This window comes from Phyllopteryx taeniolatus, chromosome 11 (assembly GCF_024500385.1).
Source record: "Phyllopteryx taeniolatus isolate TA_2022b chromosome 11, UOR_Ptae_1.2, whole genome shotgun sequence".
In the NCBI taxonomy this organism is placed as follows: Eukaryota; Metazoa; Chordata; class Actinopteri; order Syngnathiformes; family Syngnathidae; genus Phyllopteryx; species Phyllopteryx taeniolatus.
The window spans coordinates 6168493-6195833 of record NC_084512.1 but is presented as its reverse complement, the minus strand read 5'-3'; the positions used below and the strand labels follow the sequence as shown (position 1 = coordinate 6195833).

Below are 27341 nucleotides of genomic sequence, written 5' to 3'. Positions count from 1 at the left end.
ATAAATGAAAAACAATTTCCTGCTTTCGTTAGTTAATTCATTTTAGTACTTTAAACATAATACATTTAGTGTGTCATTTGTTCGTTTCAAGTTCTCTTTGTGACCAATATGGCCTTTATTCTTTTTTTTTTTAATTTTTTTTAATGAAAGGGTACCTACTATTTTAGCCCACATGAATTAATGTTAGATTTTTTGTTATGAGCAGTAGTACTTGATATCTTATAATGTGCCAGAAATTTGCATCAATTGTCATATGCCAGTTTTTTAAAGACATATTTTAGCTTACTTTTCTTTATAGCTGGCAAAGAAGTAATTTTGCTAAAACAAGTGTGATTGATGTTAAGAGGTCAAAATATTTTAGCCAAAGAAGGTTGACGCTAATTTGAACGTAAAACATCAATTCAAAGACACAGTTAGGTTTTTGTATAAATGTAGTTATATTGCTTCCATTAATTTCCAAGCTGAGAGAGCTAAGAGTCTTGTATGTTGTGCTTTAAATATTTCACCAAAATGGACTTGAGTGACATTACACAAAGAAGTGAGAAAAGCTGTTATGGCAAAGCAATTGGGATAATGCACTTGCTGAGCTACTTACTTTTGGTATGTGTAGGTTATACTGTATATGTGTATGTCATAAACAATTGAAGGATGCTCTGTTAAATACATTGCGGTAACCTCCATTTATTTCTAATTTGCTTTTAATTTACATACAAAATACATACTGTATACTGAGAAATGCACATAAAATGAATAGGGCAGTATACTATTCAGACTACTTCATAATGTAGAAAAAATGCACATCATTTACAGTTATTACAGATCGCGTTAACATACAGTAATGGTGACCCTACTGACATTTTTTCGATGGCATGCTGTTTCAGCAAAACACAAACAAAAGACTTAAAACTTCCAGTCATAAATTCGCTCCGCATGAATGTGTCTGTAGGTAAAAGTCAAGAGAGAGTGAACGCTGACCTTGCCTTTAAGGGTGCCATCTGGGTCATACTATTTACTGGAGCTGCTTAAATCAAGGAATGCACATAGGGGGTTGTTGGGTGTTAGACTGCGAGGAAACCACTGTTCAGATGTAGTCTTAGCGGGATGCTTAAGTCCAGACATGACAAGCTCCCGGCCCGCGCAGGATCAATTTGAAGTCAGCATGACATTGGCCCGCACAACGACATCAGCCAAACGTGCAGATAATTCCATGAGGAGTGTCTTCTTACGACTATACAGTACTCAGTGTTAGGGGTGTGGGGATACGACAATTGGCCAATCAGGTACCAGTTTCAACGGAGCCACATGGCTACTTACCTATCCGCTCGTGCATTTTAAGTACTAGTAACTGTTACTGCCAATTTTGGAAACTGTTTGTTGTCGATTGAATGAAGACGCATTGCCAAAGAACTCGTGGTTGTGTCCGCACAAATCTGACCGCAAAAAGTGAAAGTGAAAGGTGAACAACAACGAAAAGAACACCAACCTCTTATTTGATCGGAGGCAACAACGTCAACAGGAATACTTTTCAGATTCTTATGGGGTGAGTTTTCATTAACATTATCTATGTTACATTAGTTTTTATTCGAAGTTTTGACAAAGATGAACATGTTCCTCATGGTTGTTACAGCGCAAATCTGACAGCAAAAAGTGTTTTGGGTGTCGGAAATCACACGTTTATAGGATTTACACAAAATAGAAAACTATATTGATGTGATTCACTATTATTATCATCCTTGTTTTCTGTGAAGTTTGAAGTAAATCTGATGATGCGCTTGCTCTTCTGTTTGTTGTATAAAGCTAGCTCTCTTAGTTGGCTTGGCGGCAACCGTCGCAGTTACGATCTCAAAATCCCTGGATGATCGCGATTTCAGCAAGTGCTGGCAATCATATGGCAAATTATTTTGGATATGGACTATTTTTGGTGTCGTAAGCAAAGAATTTTGGTGAGAAAAATCAATGACCGCTGCCGACATCCCCTGTAGCTTGTGGCCTAGCAGTTTGCTAATCTTCCTGGGGTCCACATGTACACAGTACACAGTACAAATAATAGATTAGTACACCACATAGTGCATCAATACAGTAGTTACACATGATTTATTTATACAGAAGTTACTCAAAATACATGCCACAGAGTCGAACAAGTAAACAACATTAACAGAAAAAAACTCCACAATAATTAATAATTTGATAAAATATAAAATCAAATACTGCTGAAACTAAAATTGTATTGTAATCCTCAAGCAACACCTATCAGATGAAAAGGGTATATATATATATAAAATACTATGATCAGGCGATGAAACATTTACATGGTTTCACGGTCATAATGGCCCTCTGAGGGAAACTGTACCAACAATGTGGCCCACGCCAAGAATGAGTTTGACGTCCCAGCTTTAGCCACTATAATTAAGAACTCACCTTAAGGAGACATAGAAAAAAACAACACGATTCATCTCTGGCTGTGAGTTTTGTGAGAAAAAATAGCATTTGGTACCTGGATGTTAGAATGCTCCTACATCCACAGTCAGGATCCATTTTAAAAGCCTAATTTAGGTGTGCGTCCTCATATGATCACTGAGTGCATTTTAATATTGAGTGCTGCTTGGCTTTGAAATGCTTAAAATCGTACGTTGAAAAATAGCAATTGGTTTGCAGATTGATTTGAGAAAGAAGAAGAAACGAAACAACTGCTGGTATTCAGCCATTTACTTTCAAATTACCACCAATTTTCTTACAAATTACTTTTTAGACAGACACACAGATGAAGTCATTGAAAAATATCAATTTAAAGCTTGGATTGGAGACAGTTGGACAGCCATCTCGAAAAATGAAGGCAATACAAAAGTTTCTTAAAACGCCTACTTGTTTCTTGGCCAGCAGGGGGACACTAGAGATTCAGAGTCAGAGAAAGAAATCACGCAGTCTCATGTAAGAATCAACCATAAATCACAAATGGAATGAGATTGCATCACAAAAAAATGTCCCTCACTTTCAATTAAGTGCAACACAACAAGGAAAAGATGTCAGAGTGAGGGGGCAATGCAGATTGTTGCAGCCCTTGAGCAGTCAGGGCATTCAGTGCCTTGCTCAAGGTCACTATGTAGACAGATTAATTTGGTCCAAACATTTGTAAATCTGGTGTGGCGGGCGGTGTAAATCTGCGTGGAGGCTTATTAGAGTGGATTTTCATAATTCTGCACAGGCCCAAGCCAACATATTAAAGAAAGAGCACTCTGTACCATTGTGGGCGTTAACACAGCTGACTTCATTTGCCACCAATCAAAGCGGCTCTTCACATTCCCTTTAAATGTGGTGCAGCGACAGTCTCGCATAGGGACATTTCTGCGGGGAAGAGGACACAGCGAGCCATATGTGACTGGAGCATTGTCACTGCTCTTGACCGGTGTGGCGACAGATAACGTGAGCGGGTAAACTTATTAACTCGAGAATGAGCTGGTGATAACCGCTTTTGAGTTAAATATGTCCGCGTAACTCATGTCTCTATCCACACCCCTGATCGTTTTTATGCCCCCCTATAGCTGCGTGCTGGCCAGTGGGATGATTAAAAAATATAATAATGATGGTAATAATAATAATGCATTCAATGAATTGATATATACTATGATTCAGAGGGTTTTATGGCCGCTGTTCACATATTTATGAATGGAACGCATCTGACATCCACCACACAAGTCCGCAAATCTAGGAATCTGTCAGCCTGTGCCCTGATCAAATTCAACAAAATCGTGAATAATAATAATGGATTTAAGAAATTGAAACTCACACATCCTCTACTACTTGTTCCAGTGCCTTAAAAAGTGGGTCCTATAAATGCACTGCAAACTCTATGTGAGAAGGCGCAAGGGATAACAGCAGAGACCTGTTCTGAGCATTTGGCCATCCATTTGCTACCATTTATTCTGTTCTGGGTCACAGGTGACTGGAACCTATATCACCACATCACACCACAGAGCTAAAATAACATTTCTTGCCGAACAGTTTAATTATGTTCAATCGCTGCATTGAAGTGCATGTCATAAAACACTGACAAGGGTTTAAGCCATCAGCCGCATCAATTTCTTGTCAAGTTGAAAATTATCTGGATTTGTGTACATGTAAACTGTGTTTTACTGCACAGGTGAAGAACTGCTTTTTAACCACATTAAAGTATGAAACAGCAATCATTAATGGGAAGCTCAGCACAGTATGTGTGATATACCAGTCTCCATCTAAATGAGTAGAATTACCCGGCACGCAGGCATGCACGGACACACGCAAGCACGCACACCTGGTGGTTCCTCTCATTATACAAATCAATCTGGAGTCTGGTTAGACATGTCCCCCTCTCCTTACGTCTGTTGCATAATTAATTTATACCAGTCGAGAGGGAGTGATGCTGTACTGTATATCATCACGGTTTTGAATCGATCTTAGATAAACAGATCCAATAAGGGGCGATACATCTAAAATGCAACGCGGTGTGGCGACGCATTCCCAAGTATGTTCCCGAGCCCTAATTGTTTGTTTTCGTGCCTTCTTAATAAAGCATTAAAAAAAGATATTGCTAATGTTCTTCCTACCTCTTAGCTATTATGAATGGATAGTAAATAGCTAATCAAAATTTGCCCTGTCTGACTTCTGATTGGTTGACTTTGTGGTACATTGGCAGACTGAGAGAGAGAGAGAGAGAGCAAGAGAGAGAGAGAGAGAGAGAGAGAGAGAGAGAATGAGTGAGCGCGGTGTAGCCCCCACTGTCCCAAAATGACAATTGCCAAAGTTACCCCACTGTGTAAAGATTAGGATAATATACAGTATATTATTATTATACTACAAGTATTATTAGTATTTTATTAGTTTTTTCAAATAATTATTCTGCAGGTTAAGCACTTTATTTGAACATGTAATACTTTCTTTTTATTTACTTGCTCTTATTTTGAAATTCACAGCCCTACTTTTATTTAGTAAATGAGAAATCACCCAGTTGTGTTCCTATCTTTGATTGCCCAGGCAGAATTTGTAAGATGGATAACAATTCTTCATGGTCTTGAAATATGGTTAAAAATTAATGAATGCCAATGGAGGAATGGTATTTAGTTGAATGAAAAACTAGAAAATACAAAAGAATGTGTCCAAATATGTACAACAAGGGTCTGTCTTGGGATGGAAAATGTTTAAGTTGTACATCAACGATAAATGTACTGACATTCTTTATTTTTCTTGATGACACACACAAAAAAATATTTTTTGAAAATAATATTGTAACTGTAAATACTGGATAAACAGGGTGGGCAGTTAATTTTTCAAAGTGGAGTGGTTGTCGAGGACCACACTAACATGCCAACCTCGGTTTTGTTAAAAATATGAATTGAATGTCTTGTTATAAAGCAGTAAATTGTATTGTTTTAATAAGATGTTACTGGTGTAGCTATGGTTGATGTAGTTATAATTAGGAAATAAACATTTTCAAATAAAAATGTTTACAAAATTACAGTCAGTCACATTCACCACATATTAACATCCATCCTCAATACCGCTTCTCCTGTTCAGGGTTGTGGTGTGTTGGAGCCTATCCCAGCTGACTTCAGGCGAAAGGCAGACTACACCCTGAACTGGTTGCCAGTCAGCCGCAGGGCACATATAGACATGGTCATCCACTCACACAAACATTCACACCGTCACTGAGTGGGAACTGAACCCATGCTGCCTGCACAGGTCAGGCAAATGCATCACTACACCATATTCACATTACATCACTAAATAATAAACATCCACAGAAAACATGTCTACAGTGTCCATTTTTTTTGTGTGTGTGCTGACATTTTGAGCGCAAACCACTAACTCATATTAGTTGTTCTTACTTGCGACTCCCAAATCATTACCAGGGCAAATTCCACTATCCCTTCCACCATGCAGGACTATAGTTGACATGGTTGCTATTCGCTTAAAAAAAAAAATAATAATACAATAAAAAAAAATAATTACTAGAATGGTCAGATATGACAATATCGCTAACTTGTCAAAAAAGAGGTCAAGTCATTGATTTTGTTCACTTGCACTGCTGACACTTGCACATCCATCCATCCATCCATTTTCTGAGCCGCTTCTCCTCACTAGGGTCGCGGGCGTGCTGGAGCCTATCCCAGCTGTCATCGGGCAGGAGGCGGGGTACACCCTGAACTGGTTGCCAGCCAATCGCAGGGCACATACAAACAAACAACCATTCGCACTCACATTCACACTTACGGGCAATTTAGAGTTTTCAATTAACGTGCATGTTTTTGGGATGTGGGAGGAAACCGGAGTGCCCGGAGAAAACCCATGCAGGCACGGGGAGAACATGCAAACTCCACACAGGCGGGGCCGGGGATTGAACCCGGGTCCTCAGAACTGTGAGGCTGACGCTCTAACCAGTCGTCCACCGTGCCGCTGACACTTGCACATCAAAATAAAAACTCCACTGTCAGGGTTTTGGAGGCAAGGAAGTGGAGGACCCAAGTGGAGGGAAGCAGGGAGGCCAGGCAGGAGTGCAGGAAGTACAAAATTGATTTATTTAAAAAACAAACAAACAAAAAAACAGCCAAATCAGTCATGTGGAAAAATCTAACTAAACAAAAGTCCCAAAATTAATGATCAAAGTAACAAAGAAACCCAAAGCAAGACATGACTAGTTATATACCCGAGTGGAATAACCAACGACTTCGACATATGACATTGAACAGACAAGAACTGAAAAAAAAAAAAAATGGAACTAAATACAAAGAAATTGATGAGAAACGAGTAACACCTAGACAAGACACGAGTGGCGAGAGAGCTGATTGGTCGACACAAGTTTGACGAAAACAGGTGGACACAATAACCAAATGAGCACACGAGACATGAACAACATGGGACTCAGGATCACATGAAAAAAAACTAAATATAATCGAAACTAGAACACAGACCATGACATCCACTTTTAAAATAAAAACACCTCAATTTACATTTTATCGTTGACTCCATAAAGGCTGAGAAGGCTCATCAGAGATTGTGGACGGGCTGGATGTGGCCTGCGGGCTGTACTTTGCTGAGGTGTGCTGTATAAGTATTAAAAATGGAAATAAATAAAGTGGAGATAGTGTTTATAAAAAGAAAAACAGTTTGGATGTAATATTGGGCCATAGAGTTACAGTAGCTGTGTATGTGTGTTCTAAGATGGCAATATGAATTGGAATTCTTGGCGAAAGAACATTTTACATTGTTAATGCTACAACATTATACACTCTGCAAAGTAAATTATACAAGATATGACTATATCTCTTAGAGCGTCAGCCTCACAGTTCTGAGGACCCGGGTTCAATCCCCGGCCCCGCCTGTGTGGAGTTTGCATGTTCTCCCCGTGCCTGCGTGGGTTTTCTCCGGGCACTCCGGTTTCCTCCCACATCCCAAAAACATGCATGAATTGGAGACTCTAAATTGCCCATAGGTGTGAATGTGAGTGCGAATGGTTGTTTGTTTGTGTGTGCCCTGCAATTGGCTGGCGACCAGTTCAGGGTGTACCCCGCCTCCTGCCCGATGGCAGCTGGGATTAGCTCCGGCACGCCCGCGACCCTACTGAGGAGAAGCGGCTCAGAAAATGGATGGATGGATGGATGACTATATCTGGGGTAACACGTACAAGAACCTTCAAAATATATTTAGTTGCTAATGGAAATTTTACTACATTGCTTTTTTTTAATTTTTTTTTTTTGTTCTTGTGTGGAACTAAACACGATCTATATGGTTCTGTGTCTACCAGGTATTCATCCGACATCACTGACCACAGCTACATCATCACTTTCTTCTCCACTTGTTTCATTCTGCCTCTTGGACTTATCTTCTTCTGCTATGGAAAGCTCCTGAAGAAGCTCCGGAAGGTCAGTGGTGTGTCTAATACACTTGGGGAGCGCATTTTTAAAAAATTATTATTCCCCACCAGCACACCACACCGCAATGCACCAGAGGGTTAAACTACCCTCCATCTACCTGTGCAATTTGAGAGCCAAGGGTTCCAACAAGTTCTAATTCACACTTTTAAATGCTATGTCAATTAGTACTCATTGATAGTGTAGTGGTACATTCGCCTGACTTAGGTGCAGGCAGTGTGGGTTCAGTTCGCACTCAGTGACGGTGTGAATGTGATAGTGAATGGTTGTCTGTCTCTACTGTCTGGTGACTACAACAGAATATACGAAGGAAATGGCCATAAAAAAAAAAACTTCAAATCAAGTTTTAAACCTTGAAATTTATTTATTTTTTATTCCCAGAAAATACAAATTTTTTAAATTTCTTAAAATATATAATAATGGCAGCACATCTGGATCATAGTTCTGGGGTCCTGGGTTAGAATCTCAGCTCCTGCCTTCCTGTGTGGAATTTGCGTTGTCCCTGTGATTGTGTGGGTTTTCCTGCGGGTGCTCTGGCTCCTGCCACATTCTGAAACTCATGCATGTTTGGTTAATTGAATATTGAATAGTGAATTATTATTATGTTGTAATTATAATTGTAAATGCTGTATTATAATACCATTCTGTATAGTATTTTTATAATTTGTGAATTTCCTTTGTGGATGAATAAAATATCGATCGATCGGTCTGACATAGTGTATAATGTGTATAAATGTGAGCATGAATGGTTGTTTGTCTGTATGTGCCTTGTGATTGGCTGGCTACCAGTCTAGAGTGTGCCCCGCCTCTCATCCAAGGTCAGCTGAAACAGGATCCAGTTCACCCGCGATCTTAATATGAGTGCTATAGAAAATGGATAGATGGCATTATTATAATAATAATAATGCCTTTCTTTCATGATATGAAACTATAACTTTTACTTTAAAATTATATTTAACTATAACTTTTTCAACATCAATGATATTTAAAAACATAAATATTCCACACATATACTATTGGGCACATGTCAAGAATCATAGTAATGTCATTGTAACGTGAGGCGACAAATTGGTATTGTATTCTTAATGTACGTATTCTGTATGTATGCAATGTGTGCCATTTCTTTTTGTTGCATTATTGGGCCCATCACAGATGCACAAGGGAACTGACATCCGAAAACTTCGTCGGACTTTTGTTTCATGACCTGTTGAGGATAAGACCAAACATACTGATTTGTCTGACCTTATCATAATGTACATGCAATAGTGTACTTAAAACTGGCTTTCAAGTACACTTTATTTTGACTTGTCAAAATCCTATCAGCAATAGCTAAAATCCAAATAAAATCAACCTTTTTTTTCCCCCTTCTAGGTGTCCCATGGTCGTCTGGCCACTGCCAGGAAACCGGAGCGTCAGGTGACCCGTATGGTCGTAGTCATGATTATAGCGTTCATGGTGGCATGGACACCATATGCAGTCTTTGCTATACTGGTTACAATTCATCCAAGCATTGAACTGGATGCGAGGTTGGCTTCCATCCCTGCCTTCTTCTCTAAGACAGCTGCGGTGTATAACCCAATCATCTACGTGTTCATGAACAGACAGGTAACATTTCCACACAGTATTTGGCTCAATATAAGTGATTGAAAAAATATTTACAGAGTGTAGTTTGTATAAAAGAAACTAATTGACTGGAAGAAGTGTAATAAAAGGATGTTTTTGGAATGGACACGAGCATGCTCAAAGATCTAGGTTCAACTCTTGCTCCTCCTATTGCCTCAATCATTAATCTTTCAATTTCATCTGGTCACTTTCCAAAGGCCTGGAAATCTGCTATTGTTACCCCCGTCTTTAAATCCGGTGACTCAACTTCTCTGAATAACTACCGACCTATAAGCATTCTTCCGGCCATTTCCAAAGTTGCAGAAAAATGGGTGTCAGAGCAGATTGTCCATTATTTAATCAGCAACTCCCCCTCTCTCCACGCCATGCAGTTTGGTTTCAGATCCAAGCATTCCACTGAAATGGCTACATGCCTCTTCATTGAGAAAATAAAATCTTCTCTCGACAAGGGTGGAGTTGTAGGGGCGGTGTTCTTGGACCTCAGGAAAGCTTTCGATACAGTAAATCACTCTGTTCTTCTTACCAAGCTCTCAAAATTTTACTTCTCTCGCAAAGCTGTGAGGTGGATTGAATCATATCTGCATGACCGAACACAATCTGTATCAGTTAACAACTGCAGATCAGAGTCTCTTAGGCTAACCTCTGGAGTCCCTCAGGGATTAATATTGGGCCCCCTTTTATTTAGTCTTTATATCAACGATTTGCCCACTGTTTGCTCTGAAGCAGAGTGCGTAATGTATGCAGACGACACAGTTTTATTTGTTCATGGTCGCTCCAAAGATACTGTTGCTGCTAAACTCACTAATACAATGTCCTGTGTCACAACTTGGTTGCAGGAGTGCTGTCTACAGCTAAACGTTTCTAAAACTGTAGGCATGTATTTCACTAAAACAAATACAGTATCACCTGACCCCGACATTCTTGTTAATGGAGAAAAAATGCAAATTGTCAGCCAATACAAATATCTTGGGTTAATAATAGATTCACAGCTTTCCTTTAAAGCCCATATTGACAAATTGTGTAAAAATATCAAATTAAACCTCGCAAATTTTTGTGCAATTCGGAATGAAATGTCAACTGAAGCTGCAAAAATTTACCTGCATTCGATGATTCTTAGTCACTTTAACTATTGCATAACCAGTTGGTCCCAGGCTTGTCAGAATCCAAAAAAAACATTGGAAGTTTTGTACAAACAAGTAATTAAAGTGATGGATAAAAAACCAAGGCACTATCATCACTGTGCAATTTTTAAAAAATACAGTCTTTTAAACTGGGACAGTCTTCATTTAAATTTGATTTATAAAGTACTGCATGATTTGGCCCCAGCTCCTCTGGCTGAGTTCATCAGCCAAAGAAACAGCTCTGAGCGTGTCACTCGAGGCTCTGTCAGAGGTGACTGTCTCATTCCTCTGCGCAGGAGCACTTTCAGTAAGTCAGCCTGGTCAGTGAGGAGCGCTGGTGAGTGGAACTCAGTACCTGAGGAGGTTAAACTGCTTACAACATACAAGGCCTTAACAAAAAAACTGAAAATGTGGCTAGTTAACACCTATAGCTGCCAACACTAAAAGACAAGTATGTTATGTTGTCTTTTTGTTATGATCAAAAAAAATTATGGTTTTATTCTCTCTTAATAGTATAGTTTGATTATGTATCCTGTATTATATTGTCTTGTAGATGTATTTTACTGCTTTTTTACATCATGGCCAGGGGACTACAGATGAAAACTAGCCTTCTGGCTAATTCTGGCTTTTTTAACCATGTGTACTTCATGTGTTTTATGAAATTGCATTGTCCCCTTTCAAAAATAAACTGATAAACTTGAAACTTGAAAAGAAGCCATTGCTAAGGTGCCTTTACTATACTATACTATACTATACTAGAGTCCATCAATCTATCTATCCATTTTCTTCCACTTATCCTTGTGTGATAATTTGTTGGTCATTTGAAATATAATGCAAGAAACACTCTTTGGAGGCTGGTGATGTTTTGGTCTTTGTATTTTTTTTTTCAAGACAACAAGCAATAGTGATCATGTGATCATCTGAAATTATCAGAAACTCGAGGTCTTGATTGCACCATGAGGTTTCCCCTAATATTATGTATACCTTGAGCCGTCACCTTATCGTGGTGGAGGAGTTTGTGTGTCACAATGAGCTAAGTTGTCTGGTAGTTTATGACCCTGGCAGATTCACCCATGGCAAACAGGTCCTAGGTGAGGGACCAGACAAAGCACGGCTCAAAGACCCCTTATGATGACAACAAAAAATTGACTCAGGTTTCCCTTGCCCGGACACGGGTCACCGGGGCCCCCCTCTGGAGCCAGGCCTGGAGGTGGGCCTTTAAGGCGAGCGCCTGGTGGCCGGGCCTGCACCCATGGTGCCCGGCCGGGCACAGCCCGAAAGGGTACCGTGGGTCACCCCCTTCCCATGGGCTCACCACCTGTGGGAGGGGCCATAGGGGTCGGGTGCAGTGCAAGCTTGGCGGTGGCTGAAGGCGGGGACCTTGGCGATCTGATCCCCGGCTACAGAAGCTGGCTCTAGGGACGTGGAATGTGACCTCTCTGGCAGGGAAGGAGCCCGAGCTGGTGTGTGAGGTTGAGAAGTTCTGACTAGATATAGTCGGACTCGCCTCCATGCACAGCTTGGGCTCTGGTACCAGTCCTCTCGAGAGGGATTGTACTCTCTTCCTCTCTGGAGTTGCCCACGGTGAGAGGCTCCGAGCAGGTGTGGGTATAGTTATTGCTCCTCGGCTCGGCGCCTGTACGTTGGGGTTCACCCCAGTGGACGAGAGGGTAGCCTCCCTCCGCAATCGGGTGGGGGGACGGGTCCTGACTGTTGTTTGTGCCTATGCGCCAAACAGCAGTTCAGAGTACCCACCCTTTTTGGAGTCCTTGGAGGGGGTGCTGGAGAGCACTCCAGCTGGGGACTCATCGTTCTGGTGGGGGACTTCAATGCCCCACATGGGCAATGACAGTGAGACCTGGAAGGGCGTGATTGGGAGGAACGCCCCCCCCCCGATCAGAACCCGAGCGGTGTTCTGTTATTGGACTTCTGTGCTCATCACGGATTGTCCATAACGAACACCACATTCAAGCATAAGGGTGTCGACATGTGCACTTGGCACCAGGACACCCTAGGTCGCAGTTCGATAATCGACTTTGTGGTCGTGTCATCGGACTTGCGGCCGCATGCCTTGGACACTCGGGTGAAGAGAGGGGCAGAACTGTCAACTGATCACCACCTGGTGGTGACTTGGCTCCGATGGTGGGGGAAGATGCCGGTCCGACGTGGCAGGCCCAAACGTATTGTGAGGGTCTGCTGGAAACGTCTGGCGGAATTCCCTGTCAGAAGGAGTATCGACTCGAACCTCCGACAGACTTTCTGTCGGAGGTTCTGCGAAGCCATGGAGAAAGACGTCCGGACGGCTTCGAGGAAATTCTGGTCCACCATCCGGCGTCTCAGGAGGGGGAAGCAGTGCACCATCAACACTGTGTATAGTGCGGATGGGGCGCTGCTGACCTCGACTCGGGATGTTGTGAGCGGTGGGGAGAATACTTTGAACAAAAAGCGGCGGGATATGCTTCTAGATCAACGAAAAATGGTGTATGGATGTCACGGAGCTCAGCACACAATGCAGCCCGCATTTGGAGTCGCTGTTTTTTAACTGTAAGCCATTCTACTCGCCGCGTGAGTTTGCATCGTTCATTCTTGCTGGCGCCTATATTCCGCCTCAAGCTAACACGAACGCCGCACTGCTAACGCTCGCCAAACAAGACCTCATTATTCTCAGGGACTTTAACAAAGCTAAACTCAACCACGAACTCACTAAATACAAGCAGCACATTGACTTTCCTACCAGGGAAAATAACATTTTAGACCACTGCTATACTACGCTAAATAACGCATACCGTGCTATACCTCGTGCAGCCCTGGGCTCGTCTGATCACTGCTTAATTCCCTTAATACCGACGTACAGGCAAGAACTTAAATGCGCGAAGCCTACAGTGAAAACAGTTAAAAGGTGGACCAATGAAGCAAAGATAGAACTTCATAGCTGTTTAGACTGCACAGACTGGAGTGTCTTTGAAAATTCAGCTGGCAGCCTGGATGAATATACGAACACTGTCACATCCTATATCAGTTTCTGTGAAGATGTGTGTGTACCAACAAGGTCATTTCGCACCTTCAACAACAACAAGCTGTGGTTCAATGCCAAATTTAAGCAGCTTCGCCAAGCTAAGGAGGACACATATCAGAGCGGGGACAGGGCTGTGTATAATCGCGCTAGAAACCTACTGACTAAAGAAATTAACATTGCAAAGAGGAACTATGCAGCAAAGTTGGAAAAACAGTTTAGCGCTAACGACTCTAAATCAGTCTGGCATGCATTCCAATCGCTGACCAATTACAAGCGACGATCCCCCCAAGATTGTGTCAACCGTCGAGACCTTCAAGTTCCTTGGAATTACACTCTCTCAGGACTTGAAGTGGGCGATACAACATCAACTCAGTCCTCAAAAAGGCCCAGCAGAGGATGGACTTCCTGCGGCTTCTGAGAAAGCACGGCCTGCCATGGGAGCTGCTGAGGCAGTTCGACACAGCGGTCATCGAATTAGTCCTGTGTTCTTCCATCACAGTCTGGTTTGGTGCTGCTACAAAAAAGGACAAACTCCGACTGCAACGGACAATCAAAACTACTGAAAGGATTGTCGGTACCCCCTACCCACCCTTGAGGACTTGCATGCTCCCAGAACTAAGACAAGAGCATGCAAAATCCTCTCGGACCCTCCACATCACGGTCACCGGCTCTTCCGGCTCCTTCCCTCAAGTAGGCGCTACTGATCCATGCAAATTAATCTCTAATCCGTACATCATGGCTGGCCTCACCATTGTCTTACAAATGTTGCCCTTCAACCTGGTAGAGACTCTTTTATCACATAACACATCTGAAACCTTCCTCCACCTGTTCCAACCTGCTTGGACCCGTTTCTTCACTTTCTTACCACACTCACCATTGCTCTGATCACCTCCCCTCCTGCTATCTCTTCTCTCTGTAGCCTCACTCTTCCCCATCCATCTCTCTTATTCATGCACATATATTCTGTTTTACTGAGGCTAATCTTCATTCCTCTCCTTTCTAGTGCATGCATCCACATTTCTTACTATTCCTCCACCTGCTCCCTACTTTCACTGCAGATCACAATGTCATCTGTGAACATCATGGTCCACAGGGATTCCAGTCTAACCTCATCTGTCAGCCTATCCATCATCACTGCAAACAGGAAGAGTTTCAGGGCTGATCCCTGATGGAGTCCCACCTACGCCTAAAATTCCTCTCTCACACCAAGAGCACACCTCATCACTGTTCTGCTCCCCTCGTACATGTCCTGTACTAGTCAAACACACTTCTCTGCCTCTCCAGATTTCCGCATGCAGTAGTACCACAGTTCCTCTCCTATCATAGGCTTTCTCTAGATCTGCAAAGACACAATGTAGCTTGTTCTGACCTTCTTTGTAGTACTCAATCAATACTCTCAAGCTAAATAATGCATCTGTGGTACTCTTTCTATGCATGAAACCATACTGTTGCTCGCAAATACTAACTTATGTCCTGAGTCTAGCCTCCACTACTCTTTCCCATAACTTCATTGTGTGGTTCATCAACTTTATTCCTCTACAGTTCCCACAGCTCTCATCACACTTGTTCTTAAAAATGGGCTCCAGCATGTTTTTCCTCCGTTCCTCAGGCATCTTCTCACCTGCTAGAATTCTGCTGAACAAGCTGCTCAAAAACTCCACAGCACCTCTTCTAGATGCTTCCATACCTCCATGGAATGTCATCAGGAACAACTGCCTTTCCATTTTTCATCCTTTTTCAGCGACCTCTTTAGTTCCTTTCCGCCTTCTCTCTCATTTTCCTCATTCATCAACTCCTCAAAGTATTTTTCCATCTTCCAGCACACTACTGGCACCAGTCAACACGTTTCCATTTCTATCCTTAATCACCCTAACCTAATCCATATCCTTCCCATCTCTATACCTCTGTCTGGCCAACCTGTATAGATCTTTTTCTCCTTGTTTAGTATCCAACCTGGCATACATGTCATCATATGCTTCTTCTTGTTCTCTTTGCCTCTACCTTCGCCTTTCGTTGCATCTCCATGTATTCCTTTCTCCACTCCTCAGTCCTCTGTGTCCCACTTCTTCTTGGCTAACCTCTTCCCTTGTATGATTTCCTGTACTTTAAGGTTCCACCACCAAGTCCCCTTTTCCCCTTCCCTACCAGAATATACACAAAGTACTTATCTGCCTGTCTCTCCGATCACCTCGGCTGTAGTGGTTCAGTCTTCTGCAAGTTCCTCCTGTCTACCAAGAGCCTGTCTCACCTCTTCCCGAAAAGATGCACAACACTCTTCCTTTCTCAGCTTCCACCACATGGTTCTCTACTCTGCCTTTTTCTTCTTAATCTTCCTCCCACCACCAGAGTCATCTTACACACCACCATCCTATGCTGTCTAGCCACACTCTCCCCTACCACTACCTTACAGTCAGTAACCTCCTTCAGATTACATCATCTGTAGAAGATGTAATCCACCTGTGTGCGTCTACCTCCGCTCTGGTAGGGCACCCTATGTTCCTGCCTGTCCTGGAAGAAAGTGTTCACTAGAGCCATTTCCATCCTTTTTGCAAAGTCTACCACCATCTGTCCCTCCAAGTTTGTTTTCCGGATGCCGAATTTACCCATCACTTCTTCATCACCCCAGTTTCCTTCACCAACATGTCCATTATAATCTGCACCAATCACGACTCTCTTTCTGTCTGGGATGCTCAGAACTACTTCGTCTAGCTCCTTCCAGAATTTCTCTTTCATCTCTAGGTCACATCCTACTTGTGGGCCAACGCCATTAATTAAATTATGCATAACGCCCTCAATTTCAAGTTTCAGCCTCATCACTCCATCAGTCACTCTTTTAACCTCCAAGAAATTCGTAGCTAACTCTTCCTTTAAAATAACTTATTTTCCCATCCACACCATGCTAAAATAATTTTAACCCTGCCCCTAAACTTCTAGCCATACGGCCTTTCCACCTGGTCTCCTGGACACACAATATATAAACCTTCCTCCTAATTATCATGTCAACCAACTCCCGAGGTTTTCCTGTCATAGTCTCAACTTCCAAAATACCCACATTCAGTTCTAGGCTCTGTGCTTTCCTCTTCTCTTTCTGCCAAAGAACCCGCTGCTTCATATTCGACCCACTGTAGCTGAATTTCCACCGGAGCCCTGTAGGTTAACGGCGCTGGTGGCAGATGTTGATAACCATGACTGGTTTAGTATGGAATTCTTTGGATTAACGCTCACATTTGTTTGGCAAGGTTTTAAGTCGGATGCCCTTCCTGACACAACTCTCTGCATTTATCCGGGCCTGGGACCGGCCTACAGTTTGCACTGGCTAGTGCACCCCATGGGGCTGAATCTCTTGCTACTGTAATTATATATTTATATTTATGTATAAATCCCTGAAATGGAACATTTCCGTGTCTGTTGTGCACATTCACACAACGGTCGCGGCCTTGCGCATTCAGATAATTACATGCATGGCAATGTCAGCGCCAGATTCTGGGACCACGTCAGTTGCGTTTAACACAAAGGGCCGTGGGAAGTGAGTCTCCGGTCTTCAACTTCACGCTCTGGCTGTCCGGCTATCCACCTCTGCCAGCAAATTTGTGGGTAGAAAGCCACTGGCCATTTTATTTCAGTACCTTACACACACACTCACAGGACAATGAGAAGGGAAACAGCCGTCTTAGATTGGCAGTGTGAAAGGGGTTTAAGATTGAGATTTAAGGAATTTTGATTGTAGCTACAGCTTTAGATGTGTGGTAGTGTAGTAGTAGTGTAGCTTTAACCTAAATAAAGGAGTTAATGATTCCACTCAATTGTGGTATACAACAACATTAAAATATAAGCCTGAAACACTTTTTTTATTTGCAAATACAACAGTCTTTAAGGTTAATTACCTGCATTTGAAGACAAGTGGTTATGTAGAATCGTAAGACCAACTCCCAGATACAGCAAAAGCTATTTCTCTTTTCAATAAGGTGAAAAAAGTGATTATACTAAGTGTGATTGCACAGACCTTGTGGTCCAGATGTTTTTATACCTCAGTGCAGTGCAGTTTTCACCTGATCTGTCATTCTTGGTACATAGTCAAATTGCCTCTCTTAAATGTATTCAAATCAGTCTTGAAGTTGTTCTGCTAGTCAAATTTCAGTCCTTCAAAGTTAAAGTGTCACAGATGGGGTTGTCGAAGGCGAGGAAGACAAAACAAAAACGTGGAGGACCCAAGTGCAGGGAAACAGGGAGGCAAGGCAGGAGTCTCAAAAATTATATTTTATTCCCAAAAAAAGGCAAACGAATATGGAAAAAGCAAACTAAACAAAGTCGCACAACAGATAACCAAAGTAACAAAGAAACACTTGAAGAAACTTAAAACTGGAAACAAAACATGACTGGTAACTAAGACATGGCAAAGACGGAGACACCTGAAAATGACATACTACAATGACAATGAGCTGACAAGAACTGAAAGAAACCAGGGAACTAAATACAAACAGATTGACGAGACAATGAGGAACACCTGGACAAGACACGAGTGGCCGGAGGGAGCTGATTGGTCGACACAAGGCAGAAGGTTGACCAGAACAGGTGGACACAACAACCAAATGAGCACACGACAAACATGAAACACAGGAAAACATGGAACAAAACTAAACACAACCCAAACCAAAACAGACCATGACTAAAGCCCATTGTGATCTCACAACTGCCCTATTTTCACCAGTGTGATATTTTTGGAATTCATGTCAGCATTTTTGTTTTTATTACATTTGACACAATGAGGAGCTTCTATACAAGGATGAACTCATTAAAAGGTCAAGGAAAAAGTGACAAGATAAAACATAATTTGTCGATCAATCTTTCAGTATCGTGGTTGATTAATATTGTGATTACTGCGAGATGCGAAATGACACGTTTTAAAAACTGTGTTTTCAGTTTAAAAAGACTAGAAATTTCTGTCCCGAAAGAGAACATACCAATGTGAAAAATTTTCCACACTGCTATATTCTCAAAAGAGAATCTACTATATCTGGAGTGAGGTCATTTCATATTTTGTTGTTGTGTTACATATCGTAAAATAACGGAGTAAGAGATGGCCATACAGAATGTAGTGACGGTGCAGGCAGTGTATCGATGCCAGTAAATGAAAAAAAAGAAGAAAAAAAACCTCCAAATAAAGTTAGTAGTCACTGTTTTTGTTTTTTCAGTTTTTTGATGAACTGAGTTTATTGTAGGTGCATCCTCACAATGATGGCAATTAGAAAAAAAAAACTAGGTATTAGAATGAGAGGCATCTTGAAGTACGTAGTGTTTAATACATAGTGTTAAAGTGAAGTGCTTAAAAAGAACATACTGTACAGGACAAGATCTTGGTTCAACAAATGAGGCAGTGGTATCAAGTCACTGAATATTGAACTAGTCTTAAGTATACAGTACATACTGTATAACATATAAGGATGTGTTTAATGATGACTTGTGTTGCTTTTGATTTGTGTTTAGTTCAGGAAGTGCATCATCCAGCTCTTCACCGGCATTGTGGCCATGCCGGAAAGCAACATGAACCAGACATCAGAGCGACCAGGAACCACTGCAGACAGTCAAACAGGAGAAATGGCTGCCATCGCAGCCCGTATCCCCATCGGTGGTACAAGATCGCCCAGGTCTGAAGATTCTCAGACTGACTGTGGCTCCTTTGCTCAGCGCCCCATCCCAGAGAACAAAGTGTGTCCGATCTAAAAGCAAAGCTACTCGCTGCAGGTCTACTCCAACATGTATTTCCTGTCCCAAACCCTTTTGCCATATTGTAGCTTTGGACTTAGTCGTTTTCTCTTATTGCAAGGAGGGGGTAGGCTCAAAATATCAATCCAATCAATCAAACTTTATTTGTAAGCTCTTTTCATACAATGGAGTGCAAAAGCACACGACTTACCCATTTGATACTTCATAAATACAAGCTTGTCTTACATTTGTTTCTGCTGGCGGCTACCTTTGTTGTTCTCTTGACCACATTTGCACAACTTCTAGTGTGTCACAAAATACGACCCGCACTTTAACTGACTTGATAGACTTTCATACGGTATCGCCATGAGAATAGAAACTTCTGGCAAATCACGGCATACGTTAGTTGACGTCTAGTCAGTAATTTTCAAATACCAAAATTCAGCCTTTCATCTACTCTATTGCCTTTGTCTTTCAAGGACCGAGACGAAGCCTGCAGAGGAAGCATAGTTTTACTATGCTGTTTCAGTGCTTTGCTTTGGCAGCACATCTTCAGTCAAATCCACCCGTCAAAAAGTTAGAAACCCCCGTCTGAATTTGTATTTTTTTTGTTTTTGCTCATACTGTGTAGACGAGTGACGGGCAGTGCTTTCATCCATACTGCATGGTCAATGGGAGAGGTCCCTATTGACTGGACTGCTGAGATACAGAGCAATACATTCATGCAGTCAAAATGGGATAAACAAACACATGAAGATGCACACAATAAACACCATGCTCAGTAGAATTGATTGACACACATCTTAATTAATGAAGAACTCAAAGGTTCAATAAGTTTGCCTTGCATTTTAATGTATCGTATTGCACCAAGCCATTTCGGGCAATTCTATGTTTGGGAGTATGATTGAATTTTGTGAGAAAAGTCAGCAACATGAGCTGTGTGCAAACATCACCAGGCTCTCCTGGTGAATAAAACAAATGACTCTGAGATGACGAATAAGACTACACTGTACTGTATTTTGGAAGCAAGGGTTATTTCGCCAGTGAGCATGAGCATAGCTGATAACTGCTGATTTACCACCCACTGTAATGGACTCGCACAGAAGTTATTGGGTAACACACATCATCCTGACTACTATTTAATCGGAATGAACAACAAACAGCCAGAAAACTGCTCATCAAAGACCTACAGCACTATGAAAAATTATTTGCCTTCTCAAATTCTTATTTTTTTCCCCCCACTCAACAATAAGGAATAGACTTTACGAAAATGGTATCCATGACAGGGTTCCAAGGCGAAAATCACCACTGGCCAAAAACAACATAAAGACTTGTCATACTATTGAAGAAAATAAATAAATAAAAAATGAAAAAAATGACCATTTAAAAACTCAATTTTATGTTTACTTGAGTTATCTTTGTTGTTTTCATTTATTTGATGATCTTAAATATTCAATGGAGAAACTATGCAAAAAAGTCAGATTTTGAGAAGAGGGCAAACATTTTTTCACAGCACTCTACCTCTGGCTGTACTAGATACTACAGTACTGGCATCATTACATGATTACATGACACAGGCAGGAAATTAAGTCACAAATTAAATTACAAATTAAACCACCACTACATTTCTTATTAGTATAGGGTTGAGGCGATAACAGTTTCACATGTGATTGTCTGAAACTTCTGTATGTACAGTACGCTTCTAACTTTGTGTTGCAGGTTTGAGACCCTTTCTGTTCCAGCATGACTGTCCCTGTGCACCAAGCAAGGTCTTAAGACTTGCTTGGATGAGTTTGGTGTGGTAGATTTTACTGGGAAATACAGTGCCAACTCAGTCCCATCGAACACCTTCGTGAGATGCAAGGACAGAGATTTTGAGCCAGGCCCTCTTTTCCAACATGAATGACATTATAAATGTTGTAGCTGTTGTGTCTTTTCAGTCCATGTTAGTGTACCAATATTACAGTATTGCCCATATATATATATATATATATATATATACTGTATATGTATTGATACATACTGTACATTTGAACTGCACTCTGCTGTTGTTTTATGATAAACTCTCCATGGTAGCATGTTTCAATCCATATTATTGACATTAATCTTGCAAATAATAAGATCATAAGCACAGATCGGTTATCTTCACATACACACATACACAGATGTAAATTGAACAGTGTTCTATTTTTACTTGCCTTTGTGCTGCATGTTTGTTTTATATTTTTGGATGTATGTCCAACACTGTTGTACTCTCAATTGCACAAGATGTTGCACAATGTTCTAAAAGTAATTGTACGCCGTTTGTTGTATACTGACTTTGTGTGTAAATGTGACTAGTCAGGTAGGACAAACTCTGTCAGTACATCTGTGACAAATTCATTGTGTTCCTTTGTCATGGTTATGATTAGAACACACCATTGTGAATCTAAACCGTGACTTATCAGTTATAGAGGATATATTAGGATTTTCACCCATACAGTATGAGAACGAGATCGTATGTGTCTGTTGTGTTATTACCCTCAACTTGATATCAGCATCAATTGCATATCTACGGCGTATAGAAATAAAGAATAGAAAATAAATTAGGATAGTCTTAAGAGCATGGCCTAATGTGATTGTCAAGTCGCTTCTGCTGCACGATGGAGATATTTCTCCAAAGATCCGCCCTTTCATGCAATTATCTTGCGCCTGTCAAAACTCATGATGCGTGACATCACTGTGGATGTGTCTGTTTTTTATAAATGAATTATTTCGAACCACACTAGGCTGTCGGTGGCAAGTGTGCAAGTAGAAAAGAATATGATGGAAACACTACTACTACATACTAGATAGTATAAAGCTAATTGTGCAAATGTTTTGTTCAATGGGGTAATTTTGGCATATTAACCATATTCAATAAGAATTTTGATTGTGACATTATAAATTATAGTAGAGCAGGAATGCTTAAAGTGCTTGAATGACAATTTCATTTCAGCAGTAGCTTATCTGTAAGTACTTGGCCTTTGAATCCGGAGAGTTATGGCCCAAGCACTGCTGACAAACTGGGCAAAAAAATGATGACTTGTTGTCAGACAGATGTCAGTCTGCTTCTTGACTACTGTTGAGCAAGGCAAGGAGCGCCCGCACCTCACCCAGCGCAAGAGGTGCAACACTGTTTGCGTGCCTCTACAGTATCACTCGGACAGTGTGTGATCTTGTTCTTTGTGTGGAGAGCATTTAAAAAAAAACATACAACAGATATGTTAAATTTCCCTGTGAGTTATTACAACCAATGAGGGGTTCAGATGATTTGAGAAGTAACTCAAACCTTGCTACTTACGACATGCTAGCAGTTACCTCATTATGATAGTTAGTTCTCAGCAGGATGCTTTAATTATACAGTAGCTCCGAGTGCACATTAATAGGAGGCGCATTCATAATCAGTGCGCCAATTGGAAATGAGGGACTCTACTAAAGAGCCAGTACACCATATACACTGTCACCCCTCTTAAATTGTGATCAACCATGCATCCACGTTCTATACCGCTTACCTTGTTTGATGTCAGAGCAAGAGCTGGAGGGAATGGCGGACTACAAACTGGACTGGTTGCCAATCAATCACAGAAACATTGCCTATGGGTCATTCATTGGTAATTTATATCACACCAGCTGCGCAAACGTCTGCTATATATAAACCATTATACTACAATGGCTTTCTACTTTGACTAATACTGATGTTTTAATCCTAGCTCCAAGCACAAGGGAAATAAAGAAACACCGAATTAAACTCAGTTTGACTAAAGTTTACATACACAAAATACTGAAAATATGGCCAGGAAATACAATAGCACACAAACATGTATAGAATCATGGGTACAAAAATAGTCTTGCTTGGCAGAGGGAGCAAAGCTAAATACTACTTAACAAACACTGCTCTCTTTCTAAATTTCATACTGTCTACTTACATTAACTAATAGCTAATTTAATGTCAAGTCTTGTTTGGGCAAGTACTTTCTGTCTTAAGTTTATCTGTATGCATTAGGTTAAAGTTAAGTGCATGCTGGATGTAAAATGTCTGTATTAAAGTTAATTTTTCAAAAAACAAAATGTATTATTGTGTTGTTCTGTTGGAAACAGTTATGTTGTCCTTGTATATCACTGTCATTGTATATGGATTAGATAGATAGATAGATAGATAGATAGATAGATAGATAGATAGATAGATAGATAGATAGATAGATAGATAGATAGATAGATAGATAGATAGATAGATAGATAGATAGATAGATAGATAGATAGATAGATAGATAGATAGATAGATAGATAGATAGATAGATAGATAGATAGATAGATAGATAGATAGATAGATAGATAGATAGATAGATAGATAGATAGATAGATAGATAGATAGATAGATAGATAGATAGATAGATAGATAGATAGATAGATAGATGTGACCGACTGGTTAGTACATCTGCCTCACAGTTCTGAGGACCCAGGTTCAAATCCAGCATCGCCTGTGTAGAGTTTGCATGTTCTCTTCCAAAAACGTGCATGGTAGTTTAACTGAAGACTCTAAATTGCCCATAGTTGCGAATGTGGGTGCGAATGGTTGTTTGTTGATATGTACCCTGCGATTGGCTGGTGACCAGTTCAGGGTGTACCTCGCCTGTCGCCCAAAGATAGATGGGATAGGCTCCACCATATATATGTATATATACACTTCCCACAAAATGTTAGGGACATTGACATTGACTTTCAGGTGACATTTCAAGTTGAATCTAAAATGCAGTATAACCTTTACAGGTAAACTTAATTGGAGCTTCTCTAAACCTTTCAATGCATGTCCAACTGTTCAATGTTTCAGTATTTTTTTGCACAACTTGCTGTTCTCTAACAAAGAGCTGAGCGACAAAATTCACATGTATTTGATCCATGAATCGACCAATACATTTCCCAGTTCAATTAGAATTGGTAATAAAACAGACCTCTCCATGATGCTTTTCACATTTTGAGATTATGAGACCAGGATGGCACCAAACAATCAATAAACAGTACATCACCATTGCAAGGTTTCAAACAGGATGTTCTCAGAGCGAAGTGAGCATTGAGCTTTGATTGTCACCAAATGTCAGTAGCAGAGATACAGAGAGATACGACTCACAGAAAGGCATAGACGTAGTCCTTCTTGGAAATATATTGGTCGATTTATGGATCAAGAACCTGTTATGAATTTTGCCTTTTGGGTTTTTGTTAAGTGAGTTCAGTGAAAAACGTTCTGCAACATTGAACAGTTGGACATCCATCCATTCTCTTAACCGCTTATCCTCACTAGGGACGCAGGCGTGCTGGCGCCTATCTCAGCTGACTTTTGGGTGGGGTGGGGGTATACCCTGAACTGAAAAGGAATCCCATTTATGTCCCATTTTATCCATGTGATCCTGAACAACAGAAATTGTATAGAAAATAGAGGGATGGAAGTATCTTCCCTTTTCTCAACAGTTTCTTTCTGAGACGAATTGTATAGAATGACATTCAGTTGTTAGAGGTTTCTTGTGATGTATTCTGATGTGACTAAGGTAAGGCCTCAGGTGTCGACACAAGAAAGTAAAGCAGCTTGTAACTTTGATTGTCTGTCTTCGTTGTTGGTGTTTTCAAGGTCTTCCTGTACTGCCATGTTGAACCGATCAATATTTGTGATTTATCTTATTTTTATGATGGATGTTGGTCCAGATGTACATTGTAAAGCTAGTGCCACACATAACAAATTATTAACTGACACTCTATCACATATAGGGAGTGGTGGCTGTAAATACTGAATGTCCAGAGACATATTGTATGGCTTTAGTGATGTAAACATTCTAGCCAAAGCTTACCAAGTTTTGAACAGATACACGGGGAGACCAGCATTATCCATCCATTTTCTTCCGCTTATCCAAGGTCAGGTCGCGGGGGCAGTAGCTTTAGCAGGGAAGCCCAGACTTCCCTCTCCACAGCCACTTCCTCCAGCTCTTCCGAGGGGATCCCGAGGCGTTCCCAGGCAACCCGAGAGACGTAGTCTCTCCAGCGTATCCTGGGTCGTCCCTGGGGTCTCCTCCGGTGGTATGTGCACGGAACACCTCACCAGGGAGGCGTCCGGGAGGCATCCTAATCAAATGCCCGAGCCACCTCATCTGGCTCCTTTCAATGCGGTGGAGCAGCGGCTCTACTCCCGGATGACCGAGCTTCTCACCATAACTCTAAGGGAGAGCCCGGACACCCTGCGGAGGAAACTCATTTCGACCGCTTCAATCCGGGATCGTATTCTTTCGGTCACAACCCACAGCTCGTGACCATAAGTGAGGGTAGGAACGTAGATCAACCAGTATATAGAGAACTCCGCCTTTCGGCTTAGCTCCTTCTTCACCACAACGGACCGATACAAAGTCCACATCTCTGCAAACGTTGCACCGATTCGCCTGTCGATCTCTCATTCTTCCCTCACTTGTGAGCAAGACCCCAATATATTTGAACTCCTCCACTTGGGGAAGGATCTCATCCCCGACCTGGAGAGGGCACTCCACCACCCTTTTCAGATTTAGAGGTGCTGGTTCTCATCCTAGCCGCTTCACACTCGGCTACGAACCGCTCCAGTGAGAGTTAGAGATCACGGCTTGATGGAGTCCAACCCTCACTGGAAACGAGTCCGACTTACTGCCGGCAATGCGTACCAAACTCTGACACCGAGGGACCGAACAGCCCGTATCAGGGTACCCCATACTCACGAAGCACCCCCCACAGGACTCCACGAGGGACACGGTCGAACGCCTTCTCCAAGTCCACAAAACACAGACTGATTGGGCAAAGTCCCACGCCCCCTCGAGCACCCTGCCGAGGGTGAAGAGCTGGTCCAGGGCCTGGACGAAAACAACACTGCTCCTCCCCGTATCTGAGATTCAACTTCCCGAAGGACCCCCCTCTCCAGTACCCCTGAATAGACCTTACCAGGGAGGCTGAGGAGTGTGATCCCCCTGTAGTTGGAACACACGCTCCGGTCCCCCTTCTTAAAAAGGGGGCCCACCACCCCAGTTTGCCAATCCAGAGGCACTGTCCCCGATGTCCACGCAATGTTGCAGAGGCGTCTCAACCAGGACAGCTCTACAACATCCAGAGCCTTTAGAAACTCCGGGCAAATCTCATCCACCACCAGGGACTTGCCACCGAGGAGCTTTTTAACCACCTCAGTGACCTCAACCCAAGAGATAGGAGAGCCCGCCTCAGAGACCTCAGACTCTGCTTCCTTATGGGAAGGCGTGTCGGTGGAATCGAGGAGGTCTTTGAAGTATTCTCCCCACCGACTCACAACATCGAAGTCAGCAGCGCCCCTTCCCCACTATACACAGTGTTGATGGTGCACTCCTTCCATCTCCTGAGACGCCGGATGGTGGACCTGAATTTCCTCGAAGTCGTTCTCAATGGCCTAACCGAACTCCTCCCACGCCCGAGTTTTTGCCTCAGCGAACACCAAAGCTGCATTCCGCTTGGGTAGCCGGTACTCATCAGCGGCCTCAGGATTCCCACAGGCCAAAAAGGCCCGATAGGACTCCTTGTTCAGCTTGACATTGGATCACACATAAGGTGGAACCTCCATTTAATGGTCCCGGAAATAATGGACTTTAGATTTAACGGGCAGAAAACAGTGTCCACTTGGAACTCAAAATACCCCCTTTGTTCCAGAATTGGCCGCTGTTGTTTACTGGTGCAATCAACAGACAGCGACTTGTACCGTATTTCCGGGTTTTGCCACTGTTGTCACAGATATGAAGATTAGATCCGGCTAACCAACGGGCCTACGTGTCGGCCAGATTAAAAGGGCCGATGTTCCCATCAAACACACTGCATGGACATTAGCTTAGCTTCGCCCCTTTTGAACTGCGTGCCTATGGCGAGGCTAAGCTAATGTCTAGGTGTCCTATTTTCTGTCAAATTCCATTGTTTCCTGGTCCGTTAAATTGT

At 41.9% G+C, this 27341-nt stretch overlaps 1 protein-coding gene across 3 annotated transcripts in view; it reads left to right on the top strand.

Annotated features, from left to right (window-relative positions):
• Nucleotides 1–23447, top strand: part of valopa (vertebrate ancient long opsin a) — a 29456-nt gene extending 6009 nt beyond the window's left edge. The window contains exons 3-6 of one of the 3 annotated variants that reach the window (XM_061790499.1): nt 7775–7892; nt 9273–9506; nt 19146–19306; nt 21084–23447. In XM_061790499.1, coding sequence (XP_061646483.1) covers nt 7775–7892; nt 9273–9506; nt 19146–19306; nt 21084–21111 — 541 coding nt within the window. In that variant the 3' untranslated portion in view covers nt 21112–23447. Of the gene's footprint in view, nt 1–7774; nt 7893–9272; nt 9507–19145 lie in introns of all 3 variants that reach the window. The other 2 variants (XM_061790498.1, XM_061790497.1) reach the window with 2 other exon arrangements.
• Nucleotides 23448–27341: the final 3894 nt, after the last annotated feature.